This window comes from Trachypithecus francoisi, unplaced genomic scaffold, assembly GCF_009764315.1.
Source record: "Trachypithecus francoisi isolate TF-2019V2 unplaced genomic scaffold, Tfra_2.0 Lachesis_group9, whole genome shotgun sequence".
Classification (NCBI taxonomy): domain Eukaryota; kingdom Metazoa; phylum Chordata; class Mammalia; order Primates; family Cercopithecidae; genus Trachypithecus; species Trachypithecus francoisi.
The window spans coordinates 75,479,287-75,500,764 of NW_022681474.1; the positions used below are offsets into that span (position 1 = coordinate 75,479,287).

At 39.6% G+C, this 21,478-nt stretch overlaps 1 protein-coding gene across 4 annotated transcripts in view; it reads right to left on the minus strand.

The window, feature by feature from the left end:
- The window catches only part of BICC1 (BicC family RNA binding protein 1), a 332,167-nt gene that overhangs the window by 10,893 nt on the left and 299,796 nt on the right, over window positions 1–21,478 (minus strand). For 3 of the 4 annotated variants that reach the window (XM_033208724.1, XM_033208726.1, XM_033208727.1), the window contains 7 exons: window positions 20,904–21,060; window positions 18,715–18,880; window positions 14,749–14,788; window positions 14,305–14,459; window positions 7,228–7,384; window positions 3,500–3,660; window positions 454–553 (listed from right to left, as the gene is read on the minus strand). In XM_033208724.1, coding sequence (XP_033064615.1) covers window positions 454–553; window positions 3,500–3,660; window positions 7,228–7,384; window positions 14,305–14,459; window positions 14,749–14,788; window positions 18,715–18,880; window positions 20,904–21,060 — 936 coding nt within the window. The remainder of the gene's footprint in view (window positions 1–453; window positions 554–3,499; window positions 3,661–7,227; window positions 7,385–14,304; window positions 14,460–14,748; window positions 14,789–18,714; window positions 18,881–20,903; window positions 21,061–21,478) is intronic. The other variant, XM_033208725.1, reaches the window with a different exon arrangement.

Here is a 21,478-nt window from a genome sequence, read left to right on the forward strand (position 1 = left end):
GCCAGATTCCACGCTATTGCAATCAGCATTCTTTTCTTCTCAGTGCAATGATCTCAGTCGGTGTGCAAGGACACACACATTTGAAACATAACTGCCAATCAAGAATAATTATTCACTAATGTAATGATGACTGTTTAACACAACTGCAAAGAGGAGAATTAAACTTTCCCCCCCACTTCTCATGATCTGCATAGGGCGATTTTGGTTAGATATTTCTGAAGAGATCTATGTTCAGATATGACCCCTGTTAAGGCAGGTTTTCAGGCAATGCCTTGATGAAAAAGGAAGACAGTCTCAGGATTTGTCACACTGTTGACAGAAAAACCCTCTGAAACCACAACCAAGGTGTTAGGTTAGTAAGCCAGCAGTTAATGGGTAGAAACAACCCAATGGCTGAGACCACTGGCAGAGGTTATTCAGATTTTAACATAAAAGTTGAATATTTATATTCACCTGAAATTGCAAGCAGCATTTTCCTCCTGGCACCAAAAGTAGTTATTCCCAGCTCCTTCAGATCCTGATCTGTGAGAGTGAGGAATGTCTGAAGATCGATCTGTGGGTAGAAAGGTCAATCTATAACCAATGTATTAATTACTTATTTTCTTTCCCACTGTAGGATCAACTTGTTATCACACTTATTTATTAATTATGCTCTGCCTAATTCCAGAAAAGAAAGGTGGTAGCACAAACCTAAGAAACAAGAATTAAGAAAGGTGGTGAAATGGAAGTGATGATTCTAGCAGAAGACTTAGCTCTGAGCATCCTGGCAACTATAGCAAAAAAGGAAACACAAAGATTGTACCATTTTTGTGAACTGATAAAAGGAAGAGCATTATCTGTTCAGGAAAGAGAAAAATATTTCTTAGGTTGAGATTTTGAATTGGTTAAGTGTATCTTTATCTTTTAAAGAAGAAACTAAATAATAAAACAGATGGCATCTTCCTTTGTGTTCTATACAGGATTGAAAGAATTCCCAGACACAATCAGGTCTTCAGTTCATTTGGCTCAACCCAGCAAACTATCACTGAAACGGACACAAAAGAAGTATCTGCAGGAACTATAAAACTGTATTCTCTGGCATCAGGAACAAACTATGAAGGGAAACTGCCCAAGGATTCACCATCCTTCCTTTAAAGATAGTGTGGAAGGGCCGGGCGCAGTGGCTCAAGCCTGTAATCCCAGCACTTTGGGAGGCTGAGGTGGGTGGATCACGAGGTCAGGAGATCGAGACCATCCTCGCGAACACGATGAAACCCCGTCTCTACTAAAAACACAAAAAAATTAGCCGGGCGAGGTGGCGGGCGCCTGTAGTCCCAGTTTCTAGGGAGGCTGAGGCAGAAGAATGGCGTGAACCCGGGAGGCGGAGCTTGCAGTGAGTGGAGATCGCGCCACTGCACTCTAGCCTGGGCGACAGAGCGAGACTCCATCTCAAAAAAAAAAAAAAAAGATAGCGTGGTAGTGTGGAAGAAGAGAAAGACAATGGATTCTGAGGCCAAAGAGACTTGGGTCCAGATCCTGACTCTGCCATTACTAGCTGTGGGCACAGAGGGTTGACAATACTGTATCCTGCAGAACTGTTGTAAGCATTCACTATAATATAGATATAAAACACTGGGCTCACCAAGGAACATAACTGGCAGTTATGGTTAGTAATAATGCATGTTGATATATCATCTGTGAAAGTTGCTAAATGAATCTTCAACATGCTTACAATAAATTAAATCTCATGAAGTTACTTATAGGGGATTCTTGTTAAGTCACATCTGAGTATTAGAAAATATCCTACATTGAAAAGAAGCAGATTACCAAATTTCAACACACCATAAACAGGTAAAACTTTTCATTAAATGATATTGAGGATAATTTAAATTGTCCTGTTTTGATTTGGAAGGTAAATCCAGATCTTAAAACACCTTAGGCCATCATTTATCACAGTTCTAAAGATGTTTTCAGAAATTCTATAATGGAGATTTTTCAGCTCAAGTGTTCCCCAACTTTCTCTTAAAGGACCAGACTGTAAATATTTTAGGCTTTGTGGGCCATAATGTACTGTTACAGTTACTTATTTTGCTGTTATAGCTGGAAGGAAGCCATAGACAATATGTAAACAAATGAATGTGGCTGTGTTTCAGTAAAACTTTATTTACAAAATCAGGCAGTGGGCTTGCAGACCACGGTTTGTTGATCCCTGCTGTAGTTAATAAAATATTAAATTAAGTTCCTTTGCCTTTATATTTTCATGTTTTTTTCCTGCTTAGAGTAACTGGAATAAGAAATTCCTACAATTTCTATGCTTATTCAAATAGGAAACACAGATGAAAACAAACCCAGAAAATCACTGAACTAACATTCAATCTCTTGCTTTTTGACCTTCTGTGCCTGGACACATTAAAACACTTCTGCTTCCAGCTACTCTCATCTAGCCAGCAAGACAAAATAAAGAGATATATTATTTAATGCATTGATCATGAAAGGCTTATTCAGCTTAGAAAATTCTTGGTTAGATGAACGCTAACTCAGATGTAGGGGAAACAGAAAAAAACCCAATACCCTAAAATTTAATACACACGACAATTGCTCTTTCAGTGTAAAAAACAAAAATGTTCAGCATTTAAACTTAATAATTTATTGGACCATGGCAAGTACATTTAATTTATGATACAAAGTGCCTAGTAAAAACCATAGATTCTTTATTAACTGACACATGCCTAGAAATTACTAAATCAGATGTTCTCTAACATAAAATTAAGCCAACTAGCATCGAACATGGACCATGTCTTGATTTGAAAAAGACACAAATGTATAGAACCATTTTAATTTTCTGACACTGTGAGTTAGCTGTGCCCCAGTAGTATGAGAGCACTGTTAGGAAGAATCACGCCTGGGGCCTCTTTTCTTTATGCCAGGACATAATAGGATATGGCTAATCAGTTTGATCAAAATCCATGGTCGCGACTGTTCAGCAGACATCTCAGTTCTGTCTCAGTTCAGGTAAAATCCAAACAGTAAGTTAATGAATAAATGAACATGTTGAAAAAAACATATATTCTGTGAGAACAGACCTCAGTATGACCAGGATGAGTCAAAAACAGCCAGAGATATTTCAGATGCTGTTATTTACTTATAAGTGCCACAAATAAAGACAACAGATTCAAAATGAAATCATGTTAAATACAGACTTGTTGCTGACCTTAAGGGAGCTGTGACTACAAAAATTCCTATGAATCTATACATCAATTGGGTTTTATTGCTAAAACTGTTAGACAGCTATTGTGCATTTTTCTGCAAGTATGATTTTCTCTGTTTCTGCTATCCTGTGTTTACTAGCTGCACTAAATAAGAAATGAGATGACATTTTTCTTAGTAACAAGAACAAGCTATGAGACTTGAATAAATGCTCAGTGAAAGCATACTCATAGGTCAATAAGTGATTTCATTCTAGAAGTCATCATACACACAATCAAAACAAAGATACTTGGGAAAATAAATAATGACTGACCTCTTGTTGCTGGAAGACATCTGTGTATTTGCCCAGGCCCAGTTTGCTGAAGAGCTCAGGGAGGTCAGAGCCTTTGAAAGAGCTATTTAGGTTACAGCCATTGCTTCCTGTCAGCGAGGAAATGCAGTCCATGTAATTGCTACTGCTGAGATAGTGTTCCGCTGAAAGGCAAAGGAGAGACAGGCTTGAAGTGTAAATGCCCAGAGAGAACATGGTTTAATTAAAAGTTTTAATCACCTAAATATTTCAACTTTCATTGTTCAGCTGAATAGAGCAGTAGCTGTAGAAATACAGCAATCCTTGACTGAAATATTGGCTTTTCATTAAGGAAATGCTGGTTACTGCTTTCAGGGAGGCTCTTGCCATTTAAAAGGTTACACTTGGGAGGCAGAAATTCAGCAACAGTGCCTCTGTAGTTAATAATCATTCATCATACTCTCCCTGAGCAATCAGAAGCATTTGTTGTTTATAATTGATTTGATGTGAATTAAATGAGGAGCTGGAAAAAGGATCCCTGGGACAAAATAAAGGTATGGAAAGTTATTGCAAGTCCAGGTTCCGGTGGATGGCAGGGTGGCTCTCTGTATCTACACCTGGGCTTTCCTTGGGTCAAAGGAATGGTATGATATTGCAACACATAAACGCTGCTCCCTAGAAAAATATAATTCGGTAGCAAGGTCACAAAACAGCATACTTCCAAAATTAAGAGTAATGTATGAAGTGATAGGAATGATGCTGTGGTTCCTGGATTTAATTTAGGACAAAAATAAATCTGTCTCTGCGGAAAACTTTTAAGACAGCAATGCTGAACTTTGCCTTGGTTCTGCAACTGACTTGGTGGGCAAAGGTTTCAACAAACTGTCTGTGGCTCTCAGACCCAGTACAAGCAAGCGCTGGTGATGGACTATTGAACCAAGCCAAGTAAGTCACACACACACACACACACACACACACACACACACACACACACACACAGCCTTGGAAATTTTAGCAGAGTACAGGCATTCTACCCCCCAGACCAATAATCAGCTCTTGCCTGTGTGGGAAATCTGTCTTACACCAAGGATGTGGCTTCAGGAGAGGACCCCAAAGAGGTGAGGGAGGACGACACTGACCAAAGCCAATCAGACCCATCTAGTCTACTCTGGGGATCCGTGCATCTGCCAAGTCTAGGAATCTTGTTCTGTATGATTTTGGGTGTCATTGATCACTTTCTCCAGTTGTTTTCATCTCCCGGTTGAGATGTCCTTTATGATTCCCAAGCGGAAGGCATTTCCTGATAAGGTTTCTTTTTCTCTTAAAGATAGCTGTTTATCTCTTGGGGTGAATGTGTAGAGAAAGGACTCAAAACCAAACCTCAAGATACTGAGTCCTGGGACACTCCACCATCTAAAGGTGAAGCAGAGGCCCCAAAGTCATAAAAGCAGTTTGAGGAGGAGTGACTATTGAGGTACTGGGTCAAAGGTGACACAAAGCCACAAAGTAGACTGCGATAAGGAAATTGGGGTGAGTGACCACAGGATGTGGGACGTGACAACATGAAAGTGGCTAAAAGGCTGCCCATATAATTTATGGTCCAAATGATACATTTACTTTTTTTCTTTTTTTTGAACGTAAAAGAGTTACTGAGAATTATGCTGCAGCAAATGGTATAAACAGGGACGCCCAGAGAAAACAGAAGCATTGGTGATCTTGACAAGGGTGTTAAGAGAAATTATCTAAAACTGTGCTGTTCAATACAGTAGCCATTGGCCACACATGGCTACAGAGCACCTGCAATGAGGTAGTGGGAATGAAAATGCTCTGTCAGTACACAATACACTGTAGATTTTAAAGATTTTCTACAACCTAAGGAAGAATATAAGCTATTTCAAATAATTTTTATATTGATCACATATTTAAAAGGAATCTTACATATGTTGGGTTAAATAAAATATATAATTAAAATGTTTAAAAACAAATGTTTGAAAATAAAATGTTCATAGTGATAAATGTTCAAAATAGCCTATAACTTACTTTTACTTAATTTTTTTTTTTTTGGTCTTAACTACTTGTAGTTTCTATAGTCTCTCCTAAACTCCTTATACCCTAAAAAAAGGTGACAAAACCCAAGTAACTGTGCTTCATTAATCTTTCCTTTATATTAATGTATCCTCCATCTTAATCCTGAACTTCAATTCAACTGAGTAGTACAGTTAATTTAATTATCCAATGTTAAATGAAGGGAAAGGAGATAAAGATAGAAAAAGAGAAGCACCAAATGAACGTATCTTGGGCTAGAGACTGGACATCATTTACACCCCTCTATCTGTGCCTGGCACCAGCCTGACTCTCAGCTTGATCATACTGTCAGTGGTGGGGTATCCAGCCAGTAACTAATGGGGAGTCTCCAGGCTACTATTGACAGTGCATTTAGGAATGAAATAGTTGACCATGCTTTCTTATTTAGACTAGGCCAACAACCTGATTACTCCTTTCAAATCTGAGACTCCTGGCAACACAGCTGACATGACTGATAGTAACGTTAACAACTGACTGTTACTGAGCGTCTACCATGCTCATTTAGATTGCCTTGCTTCAAGGAGTCTTCAAATATTCTGCATGTTTCAGGATTCCAAATGTGTCAAAAACCCTGAAAAAAGGCACTGGGGCTTATCTTGTGATGACAATATCAGCCTTCATCTGTTTATATAGCCCAGAAGTATGGGTGCTGTTGTAGATAAAACAATGGGCTCATGCTGAGTCTCAGCCAGATTTGCTAAAAGTCAGAACCCCCATGCTGTAAGTTAATTTTTTTCCTGTTTATGCTAATTCAGCAACATCTTGTCTATTTACAAAATCAAACCTTGCTGTTCATCTTTAGTAGCCACCTGCTGGATAGTCTTTCTTCAGCGGTCTAAGACGCTAATTCAATCACATTTTTCTCAACCATTTGTTTTTTTTTGAGACAGGGTCTTGCTCTGTCACCCAGGCTGTAGTGCAGTGGCTCAGTTACAGCTCACTGCAGCCTCAAACTCCTGGGCTCAAGTGATCCTCCCACCTCAGTCTCCCACGTAGCTAAGACTACAGGTGCATGCATACCACCGCACCCAGCTTTTTTTTTTTTTCAGTAGAGATGAAATCTCACTGTGTTGCCCAGACTGTTCTCAAACCCCTGGGCTCAAGCTATCATCTCACCTTCGCCTCCCAAAGTGCTGGGATTACAGGCAAGAGCTACCATGCCTGGCCTCAACCACTTTCTTATGTCCTTGTCTTTCTGTCACCACCTGGATGCATGTGTGTACATTACCCATTGATGCATTCATTTCATAAACTTCTACTGAGCACCTACCTACTAGGTGTCAGTCCACTAGGCATTTGGGAAGAAATATTCAATAAGGCAGAGCATAACAGAATACCTGACATGTGGACACTTCATAAATGTTTATAAAATGAACAAATACAGTCTCTGGTTTGTGAAGCACAAATTTCACAGGGAGATACACATAGGTAGATAAGTAATTACCCTTAGGTATGGCAAGTGCTAGAGTGAAAGCATGCACAAAATGGAGTGAGGGGAGAAAACCTCTCCTGCTTCACTGGGAGAAATGAGGATGGCTTCACAGAGGAGATGCCATGTGAATTACACCAAGCACCTGAAGTCAGAGAGGCCACAGTGATACTCTGACCCAAATAAACACATTCTAATCTGGGGATACCTAAAAGTGTACATAAAACACAAAGCTCACTTGATTTGTTTTGTTTACGCTTAGGGCTGCCAATAGAAGCTGCAAATTCACTATGACTTCCAGGTCCGATTCCATTTCGGTCTCTCCAGTTATCAGATTCACTTCCACTTCCCAAGTGCTCGCGACTGTTGGACCGTGAAAGGGACATCGATGAGCCCTGTAAACAGACAAAGCCAGATAAGGAAATGTTTAATCAGGTGGGTTTCTTAGGGTGGGAGGAGGAAAGAATCCACATTACACCACTGCTGTTTACTTCTCTTGCCAACCACTGCACTCATGAGTGTTGACTCTCAGGAACGAAGGCTGTGGAACCTGCCTACGGCCTTTGCCCTGCAGCACCAAGGACACTTGGTAATTTACACAGTGAAGTCTTTTTCCTCCATTATGGGGAGTAGATTCTGAGGGAGAGTCCTGAGAGACCCCAGTATAAATGATCCCTTCTATAAAATTTGGAAGAGTGGATGCTGAGACTCCTTCCAATTTTGGAGACCACAAAGCAAATCTTCCACCTGGTAGAGCAAAGATTCTCTGCCTTGTATCACACAAGTAAGAGAAATGGTGATGTGGCAAAGCTGGCTTCTCAAAATGCTAATAGAGCCTGAGGTTGGAAGGGGAGCCGTCATTTCCCCTGTGTTCCCCTCCCCTAAACAAACAAGGATACACTCTCTCTAACAAATTAGATACCTGGAATAATTTATCTTTTTAAATTCTCCACAATAAAAACAAAAATAATTTAAAATTTGCACTGAACTTGCATGTATTCATCCTTTTATTTATTTTATCACTATATTATAGACACCCTACTTGGTATTACCTAGAGTATTAAAGTCAAGATTCTCTGATTTTCAAAGTATTATGTTCATTAGGTAATTCCAAGAGAATCCTTTACTGTTCACTTCAATAAACTTACTTAATTCAATCTTGCAATGGCATAAAGACAGCTCACTACGCTCTCCTTTAAAAATTTCTTTCTTTAGGGCATCCTGACACCCCAGGCCCCAGGTTTTCCACCTACCTCACTGTGTGTCCTTTGGAGGATCTTCCTATTTCACATTCTAAAATGTCAGATTACCCTGTACCTGGTCCTAGGATCTCTTCCCTTCCCTCTGTGTACTTTCTTGTTAAGTAATCTTAAGTCCTTTCAAAAAGTAATGACAATAGTGACTCCTAAATTTCTAACTCCAGATTTGACTTCTCTGTTGAAATTTAGAATCATAGGCCAGGTGCGGTAGCTCACACCTGTAATCCCAGCACTGTGGGAGGCCAAGGTGGGTGAATCACCTGAGGTCAGGAGTTCAAGACCAGCCTGGCCAACATGGTAAAACCCCATCTCTACTAAAAATACAAAAATTAGCTAGGTGTGGTGGTGCATGCCTGTAATCCCAGCTACTTAGGAGGCTGAGGAAGGAGAATTGCTTGAACCCAGAAAGCGGAGGTTGCAGTGAGCCGAGATCATGCCACTGCACTTCAGCCTGGGCAACAGAGTAAGACTCTGTCTCCAAAAAAAAAAAAGAAAGAAAGAAAGAAAGAAAGAAAGAAATTTAGAATTATAGAGGTGCCAGTCTGACACTGCTATTTTCCTGCCTGACAGGCATCTTAAATTCAGTGTGCTCGAAACCAAGTTGTTGTTATCTATCCCCATCAGCTACCCTCAAACTTATTCTTTCAGAATTCCTATATCCCAACTAGTGACTCTACTACTTACCCAGCTGCTCCAGCCAAAAGTCATCCTTGGTTCCTCCTTTCCTCAACACAGTCAATCCCTCAGCAAGTTTATCAGTGTCATCTCTAAACATAGCCCAAGTCTGCCCACTTCTATACACCTCCACAATGTCCCAACTGCCTCCTTAAGGGCCATTTTAATTCTACTCTTGCTGCTTATCCCCCTATAATCCATTTTCCATAAAGCAACAAGGCTGATTTCTTAAAATGCAAATTAAAACAAATATGCCTCTGTGTAAAGTCCTGTGACGTATTTCCACTGTGCCTTACCATAAACTGACAGGCTCCATAATCCAGCCTCTGCCTCTCTCCAATCTCTTCTCTGATGCTGATGCTCCCCCACCCTACCCACCTCAGCTTCAGGAACTCACTGGCTGGTTCTGACTCTGGGAGATTGTGCCAGCTGTTCTCTTGCCCTACTACTCTTTCCCCAGATCTTCATGGCCTTTTCTTGGCATCTAGGTTTTAGCTTGAATGTCACTTGCTCATAAGGTCTGCTCTATGATGACCCAATCCTAAGCGGTTCTGTTTCGTATGTAACAGAGACTCTTGTTACCTACTGTCTTCTAGCTTGTGTTTCCTTCTACCCACAAGAAAGCTCCATCTGCGAAGGCAAGAACCTTGTATTCAAGCACAGTATTACCAGTGTATAAAATTGTGTCTGGAACACATTAGGTGCTTAGTATTTGTGGAATTATTGAATTAATCTCAAAGACTCCTTTCCCTACAACTATGGGATACCTTTGCTAACTTCTGGGAATGGGTATAGGGAAATGAAGCTTTCTGAGACCAAAAACTGGCATTTCCAATGAAAGTATCTTTATTATTTGTACATCTTTGATAAAGTATCTTTAATATTTCTACTCCTAGATTTGTAAGATTTAAAATAATCGGACAACCTCGTTACTATCAGTGCTAGAGAAGTTGAAAACCATCTTTGATTCTCAGTGCAGGTTTTTATTTGCTCCAAGAATATGTGACCATTACTCATGCTTTTAAGAGATGGGTGGCAAAGCTCAAGCCTGTAATCCCAGCACTTTGGGAGGCCGAGACGGGTGGATCGCGAGGTCAGGAGATCGAGACCATCCTGGCTAACACGGCGAAACCCCGTCTCTACTAAAAAATAGAAAAAACTAGCCGGGCGAGTTGGCGGGCGCCTGTAGTCCCAGCTACTCGGGAGGCTGAGGCAGGAGAATGGCGTAAACCCGGGAGGCGGAACTTGCAGTGAGCTGAGATCCGGCCACTGCACTCCAGCCTGGGCGACTGCGAGACTCCGTCTCAAAAAAAAAAAAAAAAAAAAAAAAAAAAAAAAGAGATGGGTGGCAAAAAGGAAAAGAAAATCCCAAATCTCTTTGTAGCTGTATTGATGTGACACAGTTACTGCAGGTCAAAGCGGCCTTTTGTTTGACTTTTGGTATCCCAATATAAGGGGACAGAGTCATATTTTAGAATCTTGGAGAAAACAAAAAAAGCTTGAAAGTGCCTGCTTCTTATCTAAGGGATCTTTCTGCAATAGATTAATTTCTCAAAGCTGCCCTAAAACTGGAAAAAATTGTTCAAGCTGAGCTTCTCAATAATATTGAATACAGAGTTTGAAGTATCAGATTCTTGCCTCAAGCAAAGTTGCTACAGGAGGAAACATTTGGTCCCTGGCACACTGAGTGAGCAGCCCTCACCCGTCAGGACCTATTGGTCAAACATGTTTGCTCTTTTTACAGATCGGCATTCTCCTTGTTCATTTGGCTTTATTTTTCTTTTGAAAAAGGAAAAAGTAAGAAAAAGGAAGGTGTTTTTAGCTACTCTCCAACTTAAAAATATTAGTGCCATAAGCATAGATGTGGTCTCTATTTTAATAAAAATCTCCCTCTCTACTTTTCCCCAGGCCCTTCCCCTCTTCCTAATCTATAGAGGCAATACTTGCTGGATGCCCTATTTCTGATCCTTCTGAGCCATGGAAGAATAAAGGAAAAGACACACACAGCCACTGCTGCAGAAAATCAGACCATGCTATGTGAGGGGCCCTTTCTTACATTTCAAAGAATTTGGGATACATGAGGAAAAGCTCAAGTCTAACTTATATACCAAGGAGAATCTAGAACACCATTCAGAAAAAAGAAAAAAAAAAACTTGATCATATAGTTCCATTAGTAGCACTTAAAGAGGCAGTGAAGAAAAGCATATTACATGGTTAATGTCCATGCTGGAATCCAGCAGGTCTCACCCACTCTCCCTCCCAAATTTCAATGTGAACACCAGCCAGGATGATGGGGCAGGCTAGCCCAAGATAGCCAAAGCAAGAAAAGCCATAGGAAGAAGTTCAACCATAGTGTCAGAGGCTTTGCACATTTCTGCTCACAGAAAGTGATCTGTGATCTACCTGTCCTTGGGCAAGTGCTGGAGCAGAAGGGCTTTTTGGGCTCCTCTGCCTATTGCTGCCCTTATCCCTATAGGGCTACATCCCTTTACAGCACTGTTTCCTGTGGGACACGTGCATCACAATTATACTAGGTTCTTGCTGAAAACGCAAATAGATACCTGCTTTTCAATCCCTACCTTATGAGTGAGATCCTAGCAGAAGAGTCTGGATTATTACGCTCTCTGAGTGATTCTTATATTCATAAAACTATGGCAACATGGCTCTAGATCAGTTACATACCACTCTTTGTTATGGACTCTCTTGGGTTAAATCATTAGGAAGAGGAGTATAAGTAACCTTGAGTAAGACATTTAGCCATTCTGGGCCCCTTTCCTTACTGGGAGTTTGTGGGGATTGAATAAAATTGTGGATGAACTAAATGAATGTGATTTAAGATAATTACTACTATTATCTTAAATTTTTATGTGTTCATATAATACCCTGATATTCTTTTGAATATGTTGAGTGTGCAGAAATACTTCCACCAATGAGCATTCATAAACATAATTTCATCTTTCAGCAAGCCCTTGGTTTTCTTCAGGATAAAGTAAGTCCTCCACTGGAAACAGTAATAGCCACTCAGTATCAGTAAGAACTGGCCAGGCATGGTAGCTCACTCCTGTAATTCCAGCACTTTGGGAGGCCGAGGCAGGTGGACTCCTTGAGCCCAGGAGTTTGAGACCAGCCTTGGCAACATGGTGAAACCTAGACTCCACCAAAAATACAGGTTAGCCAGTCTCATAACCTGGTCTTAAAAAGAATAAGTAAATAGATTAAAATTTAAAAATGAAAAAAATTTTAAAAATTTAAAAGAACCTCACACATGTAATCCTAGCACTATGGAAGGCCAAGGTGGGCAGATCACTTGAGGTCAGGAGTTTGAGACTAGCCTGGCCAACATGATGAAACCCTGTGTATACTAAAAAAGAAAAAAAAAATACAAAACTTAGCTGGGGGTTGTGGTGCGTGCCTGTAATCCCATCTACTTGAACCCAGGAGGCACAGGTTGCAGTGAGGCCAGATCGTGCCACTGCACTCCAGCCTGTGTGACAGAATGAGACTCATAATAATAATAATAAAGTAAAATTTTTAAAATATCACTAGGCCAGGCGCAGTGGCTCACGCCTGTAATCCTAGCACTTTGGGAGGTTGAGGTGGGCGGATCACCTGAGGTCAGGAGTTCAAGATCAGCCTGGCCAACATGGTGAAACTCTATCTCTACTCAAATACAAAAATTAGCCAGGCATGATGGCGGGTGCCTGTAATCCCAGCTACTCGGGAAGCTGAGATGGGAGAATTGCCTGAACCTGGGAGATGGTGATTGCTGTGAGCCGAGATCGTGCCACTGCACTGCAGCTTAGGGTGGCTGAGCGAGACTCCGTGTCAAAATAATAATAATAATATCACTAAGAACTGACAACACACCATGCTAAGCACTGGATGCCTTCTCCAATGCCCTTCTCAGCAGAACCTGAATGAGACACGGTTCAGATGAGTGCCATCACTCGCTAAGCTATACATCTGGTCAGTGGTGGTTATCAGAACCCTGCACTTGACCACTCCATTACTGAAACGAACATCATTTTCAACTTGTCCTACTGTTGGTCTTAGAAAGCAGAACTGAATGAGCATTTCTACGGTAAATACTTCATATATGAAACTATCGGAACACAGTCAACCTAGCACACTTGACTCTGTCAAAAGCAAGGACAGACTGAAAGGAATAGCCATACCGTGCATCAGGTGAAACTCTAAGAATGAGCACAGCAGTTTATGGTCCCTGCTAACAAAAGGAGATGTTTATTTTCTCTCTGTTATAATGGAAGAAAGAAGAGTGTACCTCCTAGAGCCTCAACATTTTTCATAATGGTTCCTACATTCTGCTGCTGAAGGTAACTTCAATCTTTAAACTACAGCCTGCCAGGCTGCTACTATAACTCTGACAATGAAATTCACAGGAGACTCTTTCTTTTAGTATTTCAATAGTATTTTCTTTTTCATTTACTCAAAAGAGACAAAGAAAAAAAGCAGCATGTTTGCTTTTGTGTTTCATCAAGAGCCTAATTTATTACAAAGAAAATGGGTGGAGAAAAGGTCAGTCTACAAACGCCAGCTATTAGACTAACAATTATGAAACCCTTAACCAATATTTGTTTTTTTGGCCTACAGTGCTCTCTCTGGTTGAACACTGTGACTCTTGATCATTTCATCCATGTTTGGGTTTGTACAGTCTCCCAGCATTGTGCACATGTGCACGCTCTCTCGAGTCCCACCCCACTCCCAAAGACTTAGAGCCAAAATCTGATACTTTGAAATGGAAAAGGCCTGCTTGGTGAATCACGTGTAGCCTGGCTGTGGAGTATGGAACTCTCCATCCCTTCCATATGGTAGGAATGCCAGCTTCCCAGTCTCACCCCGAGCAGGGCAGCCAACATCTGGGAAACATAAAAATTCTGGAGCACTTGTTTGAGATACTTCTTGCTGTGTTCTTGGCACATCTGAGCACACTGAATTTTTAACTCATATCTGAAAACCTATTTTTGTTGAATATTTGCCTTTCCCCCCTATGGTGACCTTGCTAGTGAAACCTTTGGATAAAAGGACTCTTTATACATTTTTATGGAATGTTACATCTGCCTTTTGCTTAATCTCAGCCCTATGCTTATCATTTATGACACATCCCACCCTCAACAAAAACACACATCCAAATTTACATCTCTTTAAGAGCTGATCAACAATTTTGAGAAAATACAGACAAAAGATCATAATACACAAGAGTGCATCAGTTTTATAACAGTATCTTTACAGGAATAGAAATAAAAACAAGTCACCACTAATCACTTTCCTTTAGGTACATAAAGAATGAGTGTGGGGGAAGGACTGTCTTGTTTTGATGAGAGAACAGACAGGAAGAATGAGTAGGACATGACTCTACAAACCTCGTAAGTGGTTGTCATTGTGGGCTTATAGGACACATGATTGGCCCTTCTCAACTCCTTGATAGTTTCAGCTGGCATGGATTTAGAAAAACCCAGACCACTCCAGGTATTTGTGGGCGTTCTGACCTCCGTCACCACTGGTTTTTTTAACATAGCTTTGGAAACAAAACAAAACCAATGCTTGGTATGTTTAGTGCATTTCTTAAATAAAATACTGATGATAAGCGTCGTTTCTTTGATATTTGTGAAGAAATTATCACTGAATGTTATTTCTTAACACACCATTCAACCAAATATATTCAGCAGAATTTATGTAACTTGAACCCAAATATTTTAGGTTTCTTTTTATGAGTTTTCAAGTTCTCAATTCACCATGAGTACTCAAAAAACATTTATAAGTGTACTAAAAAACAGTCAAGTGTAAGTTATTAGTGTATCATATACCTTTGGTGGCTAATAGCTTCTTCTGTTCATAGTCAAATGCCTGAAAATGAAACAGAAAATGCCTTTATTGACAGTCTCTCCAAATGTCATGCCATGGTTAGAAAACAAAGGTTCTGACTGTGTTCCAAGAATCTGCCTGAGGCATACACCAAGCTTTGCACAATAATGTCACAGAAATCCAAGGTAAGTCTGTAAGTTTAAACATGCTTCCAACACTAATTAATAATAATAAATTACCACTTCTGACTTTAAGAGTTAGAATTTTTCCTTAAAAAAAGAAAAAAAAATCCTATTTACCATAAATACCTAGCACTTCAGAGCCAATGTCTGCTAGAGTATACTACTACTAACAATAATAATAAAGCAAGTTTTGAAAGAATACATTTCCAAAATGCTGTCCTGTATCTATTGGCCCCCTTAGGGTCTCACAAATCCCCTCTTCATTTAGATAAGCATAGCCTGAAGTGGTATGACGTCAAGATACCTTAAGAAATTATTTAACCTGGCCGGGCGCGGTGGCTCAAGCCTGTAATCCCAGCACTTTGGGAGGCCGAGACAGGTGGATCACGAGGTCAGGAGATCGAGACCATCCTGGCTAACATAGTGAAACCCCGTCTCTACTAAAAAATACAAAAAATTAGCCGGGCAAGGTGGCAGGCGCCTGTAGTCCCAGCTACTCGGGAGGCTGAGGCAGGAGAATGGCGTGAACCTGGAAAGCGGAGCTTGCAGTGAGCTGAGATCCGGCCACTGTACTCCAGCCTGGGCGACAGAGCGAGACTCCGTCTCAAAAAAAAAAAAAAAAGAAATTATTTAACCTAACTAGCATAGTCTTTGCTTTTGAAGTGAAATAAATGGCAGATGTCTAACTTTAATTTATAATGACATTAAGCAATACCATAAAATTAAACCTAGTTACCGTTTATTGCACAGGGCTAGGATAGCACCATTGATTCATTCCATTAAAACTGAAAGAATAACTATGATGTAGTCAAGTCTATGTGAGGACCAAGATAGATCATTTTGAAGAAAGTAGTGCAGATACAGCTACATTTCAAATCTTTTCTGAGAGTTATCAACTCTTCAATTTAGGAAGTAGCTAAGACTTGATGTAAGCATGTCTCAAAAGCCTACCAGAAGGACCAAGGACCAACTGGCAAGAGCTCTTTAACCAGAAAGACCATACCATCATATATAATGTACCTATATAATCTATGGTCTGAAACAGGACATTTCTGAAGGTGAAATGTGCTGTGAATAACAATTAGGCCAGGATAATAAAAGTAAACAGAGGCTATCCCAGACAAACAAGGACATGTGATAACTAAAAACACAGCCATGTATCAGGAAAGCCAGAGTTTTAGACAATATTTTTGATGAAGTTTTTAGATTCTAGGACTAAAATGGCACTGGTAGTTAAAATCAAGTTTTAATTATTAATGCCTAAAGGCAAGGTATACAGAGAATCTAAATTTACTTGTTCAACAAATATTTATTGAGGGCCTACTGGTTAACGAGACTATGCTCAGCTTTGCGGAAGAATACAACGATGAATCAAAACAGCCTCAAGGACTTGCAGTTGTTTTTTTTTTTTTAAGACAGAGTCTCACTCTGTTGCCTAGGCTGGAGTGCAATGGTGCAATCTCAGGTCACTGCAACCTCCACCTCTCTGGTTCAAGCTATTCTTCTGTCTTGCCCTCCCAAGTAGCTGGGACTACAGGCACCCACCACCATGCCTGGCTAATTTTTGTATTTTTAGTAGTGACAGGGTTTTGCCATGTTAGCCAGGATGGTCGATGGTCTCGAACTTCCAAACTCAGGTGATCTGCCCACTTTGGCTTCCCAAAATTCTGGGATTACAGGTGTGAGCCACCGTGCCTGGCTGACTTGGAGTCTTAGGAGGATTGGGAAAGAGAAATAACTATAAAATAAATTAGAAACTGAGATAAGTATAAAAAGAGAGCTGGGGATATAGCACTCCAAGAGCAATCAGGAGATACAGATCATTTTCAGCCAAGGAAATCAGGGAAATTTTCAATCTTTCTCTCTGTCAATGCTCAGTGAATATTATCATTGATTTCTTAGTGATTTTAAGAGTTAACTGTTCACTAACAACATAAATACATCTAATTAGGCTAAAACTCAAACATTAAGAACATGCTCATCCATCCTAAAAGAAAGAAACAAGAAACTGGTTCACTGCAGGTATAAATTTGATGGAAAAGGTGACAAGAACCACAAGACAAAAACCATTAAAAGATTATAAAGGGGATTTGGTATTTCTTTTTTTTTTTTTTTTTTTTTTTTTTTGAGACGGAGTCTCGCTCTGTCGCCCAGGCTGGAGTGCAGTGGCCGGATCTCAGCTCACTGCAAGCTCCGCCTCCCGGGTTCACGCTATTCTCCTGCCTCAGCCTCCAGAGTAGCTGGGACTACAGGCACCTGCCACCTCGCCCGGCTAGTTTTTTTGTATTTTTTAGTAGAGACGGGGTTTCACTGTGTTAGCCAGGATGGTCTCCATCTCCTGACCTCGTGATCCGCCCGTCTCGGCCTCCCAAAGTGCTGGGATTACAGGCTTGAGCCACCGCGCCCGGCCTTGATATTTCTTAAATAAATTGTAATTCATATTAACTGAAAATACATCCACCAGAGAAAATATAATAAATGTCTTTTTATTTTATTTATTTTTAATTTTTGAGACAGGGTCTCGCTCTTGTCTCCCAGGCTAGAGTGCAGTGGTGTAATCTTGGCTCACAGCAAACTGCCTCCCAGGCTCAGGTGATCCTCCCACCTCAGCCTCCAAGTAGCTGGGTCTACAGGTGCATGCCACCATGCCCGGCTCATTTTTTAGAATTATTCTGTAGTGATAAGGTTTCGCCATGTTGTCCAGGCTGGTCTCAAACTCTAGGACTCAAGCAATCCACCTGCCTCGGCCTCCAAAAGTGCTGAGATTATAGGCGTGAGCCACCGTGCCCGGCCTTAAATGTCTTTTTTAAACACTGACACATTAAAAAGGCCATGGCTTTTATGTTTTAAAAAATCATAGAAAAACTTAGGAAAACGTTCCAATGCAAACAATTAAAAAACAGACAAGGACGACTAAACTGCAGATTGCACTGGAATTACAGTAATATAGTTTAGCTCCATGAATTAATTTCTTTGACACATCTATGACAGCTTTTCTGTTTCTAGGATTTTGTGGAACGTTCTTCTTCTTTTTTGGTGGTGAAAGATAAAATAGGTAAGTCTACTCAGCAATTCTGGTCTGACATCAAATGTTTACAGACATCTCTAAAACCATAAAGCACAAAATCCTTATTTTTCATATTATCATCTATATGGAAATCAAATTTCTGCATTTTCATGGTCAACAGTGTATTCTGAGTAATTAGCATAATAGTTTGAAAATGGATACATGGAAAGTTCCTATTGAGGAAGTTGTTTAATCACAAAAATTACTTAAAGGAAGTTGTTTTTTAATCATAAAACATCTGTGACCCAACACAATCATCAATAATATTCATCATCTACTTTCAAAGAACACTCCACATTATTCTCATAACTACCTTTAAATGGCACCAAACACATTTATCATCTTCATTACATAGAAAATAGTATATCTATTTATCCAAGACTATGTCATGAAGCAATAATACTTAGAAATGCAGTCCTGCAAACTCATTTAAAATTTTTTTAAGTAACACATGAATAATGTTATTTGCATAAGATACTGACACAGACCATTCTGCACCATTTTAAATATATTTTAAAGAATTCTCACTTAAGCTAAATACTGCTTTTCATTTTTAATGTTTATAGCAAACTAACTGCTACCTATATATTTAAATTTCATCTTGAATGTAGCAGAGGGAAAACCTAATTTCTGCACTACTGCTGAACACTCACTGAATTCTCCACACCAGAACCCAAACATGTGACATTTGAATGGCTTTCCTATTGTATTACCATTACCTGCATGTTGACATATGATGACCGTGGGGCAAGGTGGGCCCTTTCGGAGTTTTGCTGGGCAGCTGCTGCCCTCTCTGCAGCACGCTCACTTCCTGGAGCTTTCTTGTCAGCCAAAGGGCTTTCGGTAGCACTCAGTTCAGGGTCTGAGAGCAACCTGTCAGTGCTGCTGTGAAATAAGAGTGTGGAATTTAACACTTCACTATATATACAAATGTACTGAATGTTTTCTATGTGCCACATTTACTATGCATGTTTATCATCATCCGCTATTTACACGTATTCTCTCATTTAATCCTCACAACAATGCTATGACAAAGGTACTATCGTTATCCCCACTAGCGGATGAGGGAAGTACATTGTCCAAGATCATACCTCTAATGTGACCGGTAGAGATGGAATTTGAAATCAGGCACTCAGACTGTAGGGGTAAAGCTTGAAACTATTTCACGATGCACATTCAAACACAATATATACAGTATATGTGGTATACTGCATATGACATAGATGGAATAGATGTACAGATGAGATTTCTAATTTTTATACATTAAGGAGATATCAATGATTCATGCACGCAAAGTCTAAACAGAGATCTAGTCCATTAGAAGGCATGCAGATGATCCAATTCATGTGTATGAAATATGTATATGATATTAGTAACAAATAAATGTAGCAGATAAATAAGAAATATTCTTCAAAGTCTGTTGAGGGGGACAGGCAGAACATAAAAGTGCTTCTTACAACAAGCAGCAAAAACGTGAATAACAACACATGATATGTACAGAATGCATACACCTCAGGTTCAAATCTAACTGCACCTTAAGTTCAAATAAAATAGGGATTGCAATATCAATCAAGAACTGGTTTGTTTATTCATTCATGATTTTATTTGTTCAACTATTCAGCTGCTGTGCCAAGGGAATTTAGAGGAATTTAGAAAAGTACTTTGGGAATACAAAAAGAGGGACAGTGAACTTTGCTTGACAAAAGTTGACAGAGGCTACACAAAGGACATTTGAACTGGGAACTTAAGAGCATCTGCAAGTTGTCTGGTGCCCAAGGCCAGGAGAACAGCAAATCAGAGGGAAGAGCGTAAGTAAAAGAAAGGAAGCATGCAACACAGACCACTGGTGGATTTGAAGCCAGAGTGTGACAAGATTAGACCTGTTTTCGAAAATAAATGGCTGGAGCAAAATAAAGGATAGATCAAGCTAATAAAAGACTGGAGGCAGGGAGATCTTTCTGGAGGCTTCAGTTTAACCCAGAAGAGGATGATGAGAAGGTTCAGAACACATTCAGTGATGACAAGAATGGGTATCTATTTTAAACACTTTAATAGTTTCAAGGAAGTAAAACTGTTTCTCTAGTCTATAACAACATTAATTTGGGGTATCAGCACCATGTAAAGAAAAACACAGATAAAGGAGAACTGGACAACAGTGGGTAATAATGATTGACCAAAGAGTTTATAAAGGAAAATGGATTTTAGTAAGAACGGGAAGAAATAAAACTATGTATGCTAATCTTTGCATAAAGACACTCTAGAACGGTATACCAGGAACTAATAAGACAGCAGAGGAAATCAGGTGGACGGAATAGGTGGGAACAAAACCTTACACTGTAGAAACTGCCCAAAATACATGGAGAAAAAAAAAGAGTAAGGATGACACACTTTAACTGTGCTATGGTAAGGAAGAGTTATATTTAATATTTAATACAACTTATGTATTTATAACCAAAGTGATTTGGAATAAACAAAGTCATGATAATGTCAAGCATTTATTTAAAAGTTTGCAATTAACTCCCTTGGGAAAAAAGAGCCACATAAGGAAGAAATTCAAAGCCAAATGAAAGAGGATTCACAGTGGGAAAACTTCTAACAGCAAAAATCAGAGAATAAAAATGGCCCTGCTGATTACTGAAGAGCAGAGAGAATGCTACAGTTTCAGAGTAATACAGATGGTTTAAAGGACACAGATATAAATCAATTCATTAAATGGGGAAGGGACTACAGAGAAGAGAAGAGTGAAAATTATCAGATATTATTCCTTAATTTTTTTTAAAAGATAAAATGAAAACACCCATGGATGAGATCAAACATGACTTGAATCCAAGAGTACTAACTACAGAGTTGAGAACAAATATACATCATTTCAAAAAATCAAGAACTCTTTTAAGATTAAAATACATACTGTAAGTGTGAGTTTTTCGTGCCTTGCAATAGTTCCACTGTCTGCCTTTTGGCACAGGAAACCTTGGAGGAACACATCATCTGTTTCAAGTCACCAGCATTCCCAGAATGGGAAGGACTTCGAGGCATGCCTACTTCAACAAAAGCATCATTACAACCTGCAGAGGAGAAGAAAAACAAGTGAAATACCTAAACAACATCACCTTCCAACTCACAATTATCTGCAATGGAAACAAATCAGAACCCTACTCTATGGAGACATGATTAACCTGACAGAGACCTCTTTCATCTGCAAAGAGAACCCTTAACAAGTTCAGGTCGTCACAAAACTCAATTTGAAGAGAAGACCCGCATATATTTATATATTTTAAAGATTTGGGGGGAAGGGTAAAAAAGGTTATAAAAAGATACTCTACTTGGGGGAAATATATCTCTCTATATATAGATATATATCTCACATTTAGTAAGTTGATGCTTTTCTGCTACACAAATTACCTTCACTTTAATTCAGGAACTTACAATGTAATGGGGAAATGATTCTTTCTGTGGAAAGTGCTTTTCAGTTAATCTTTCACC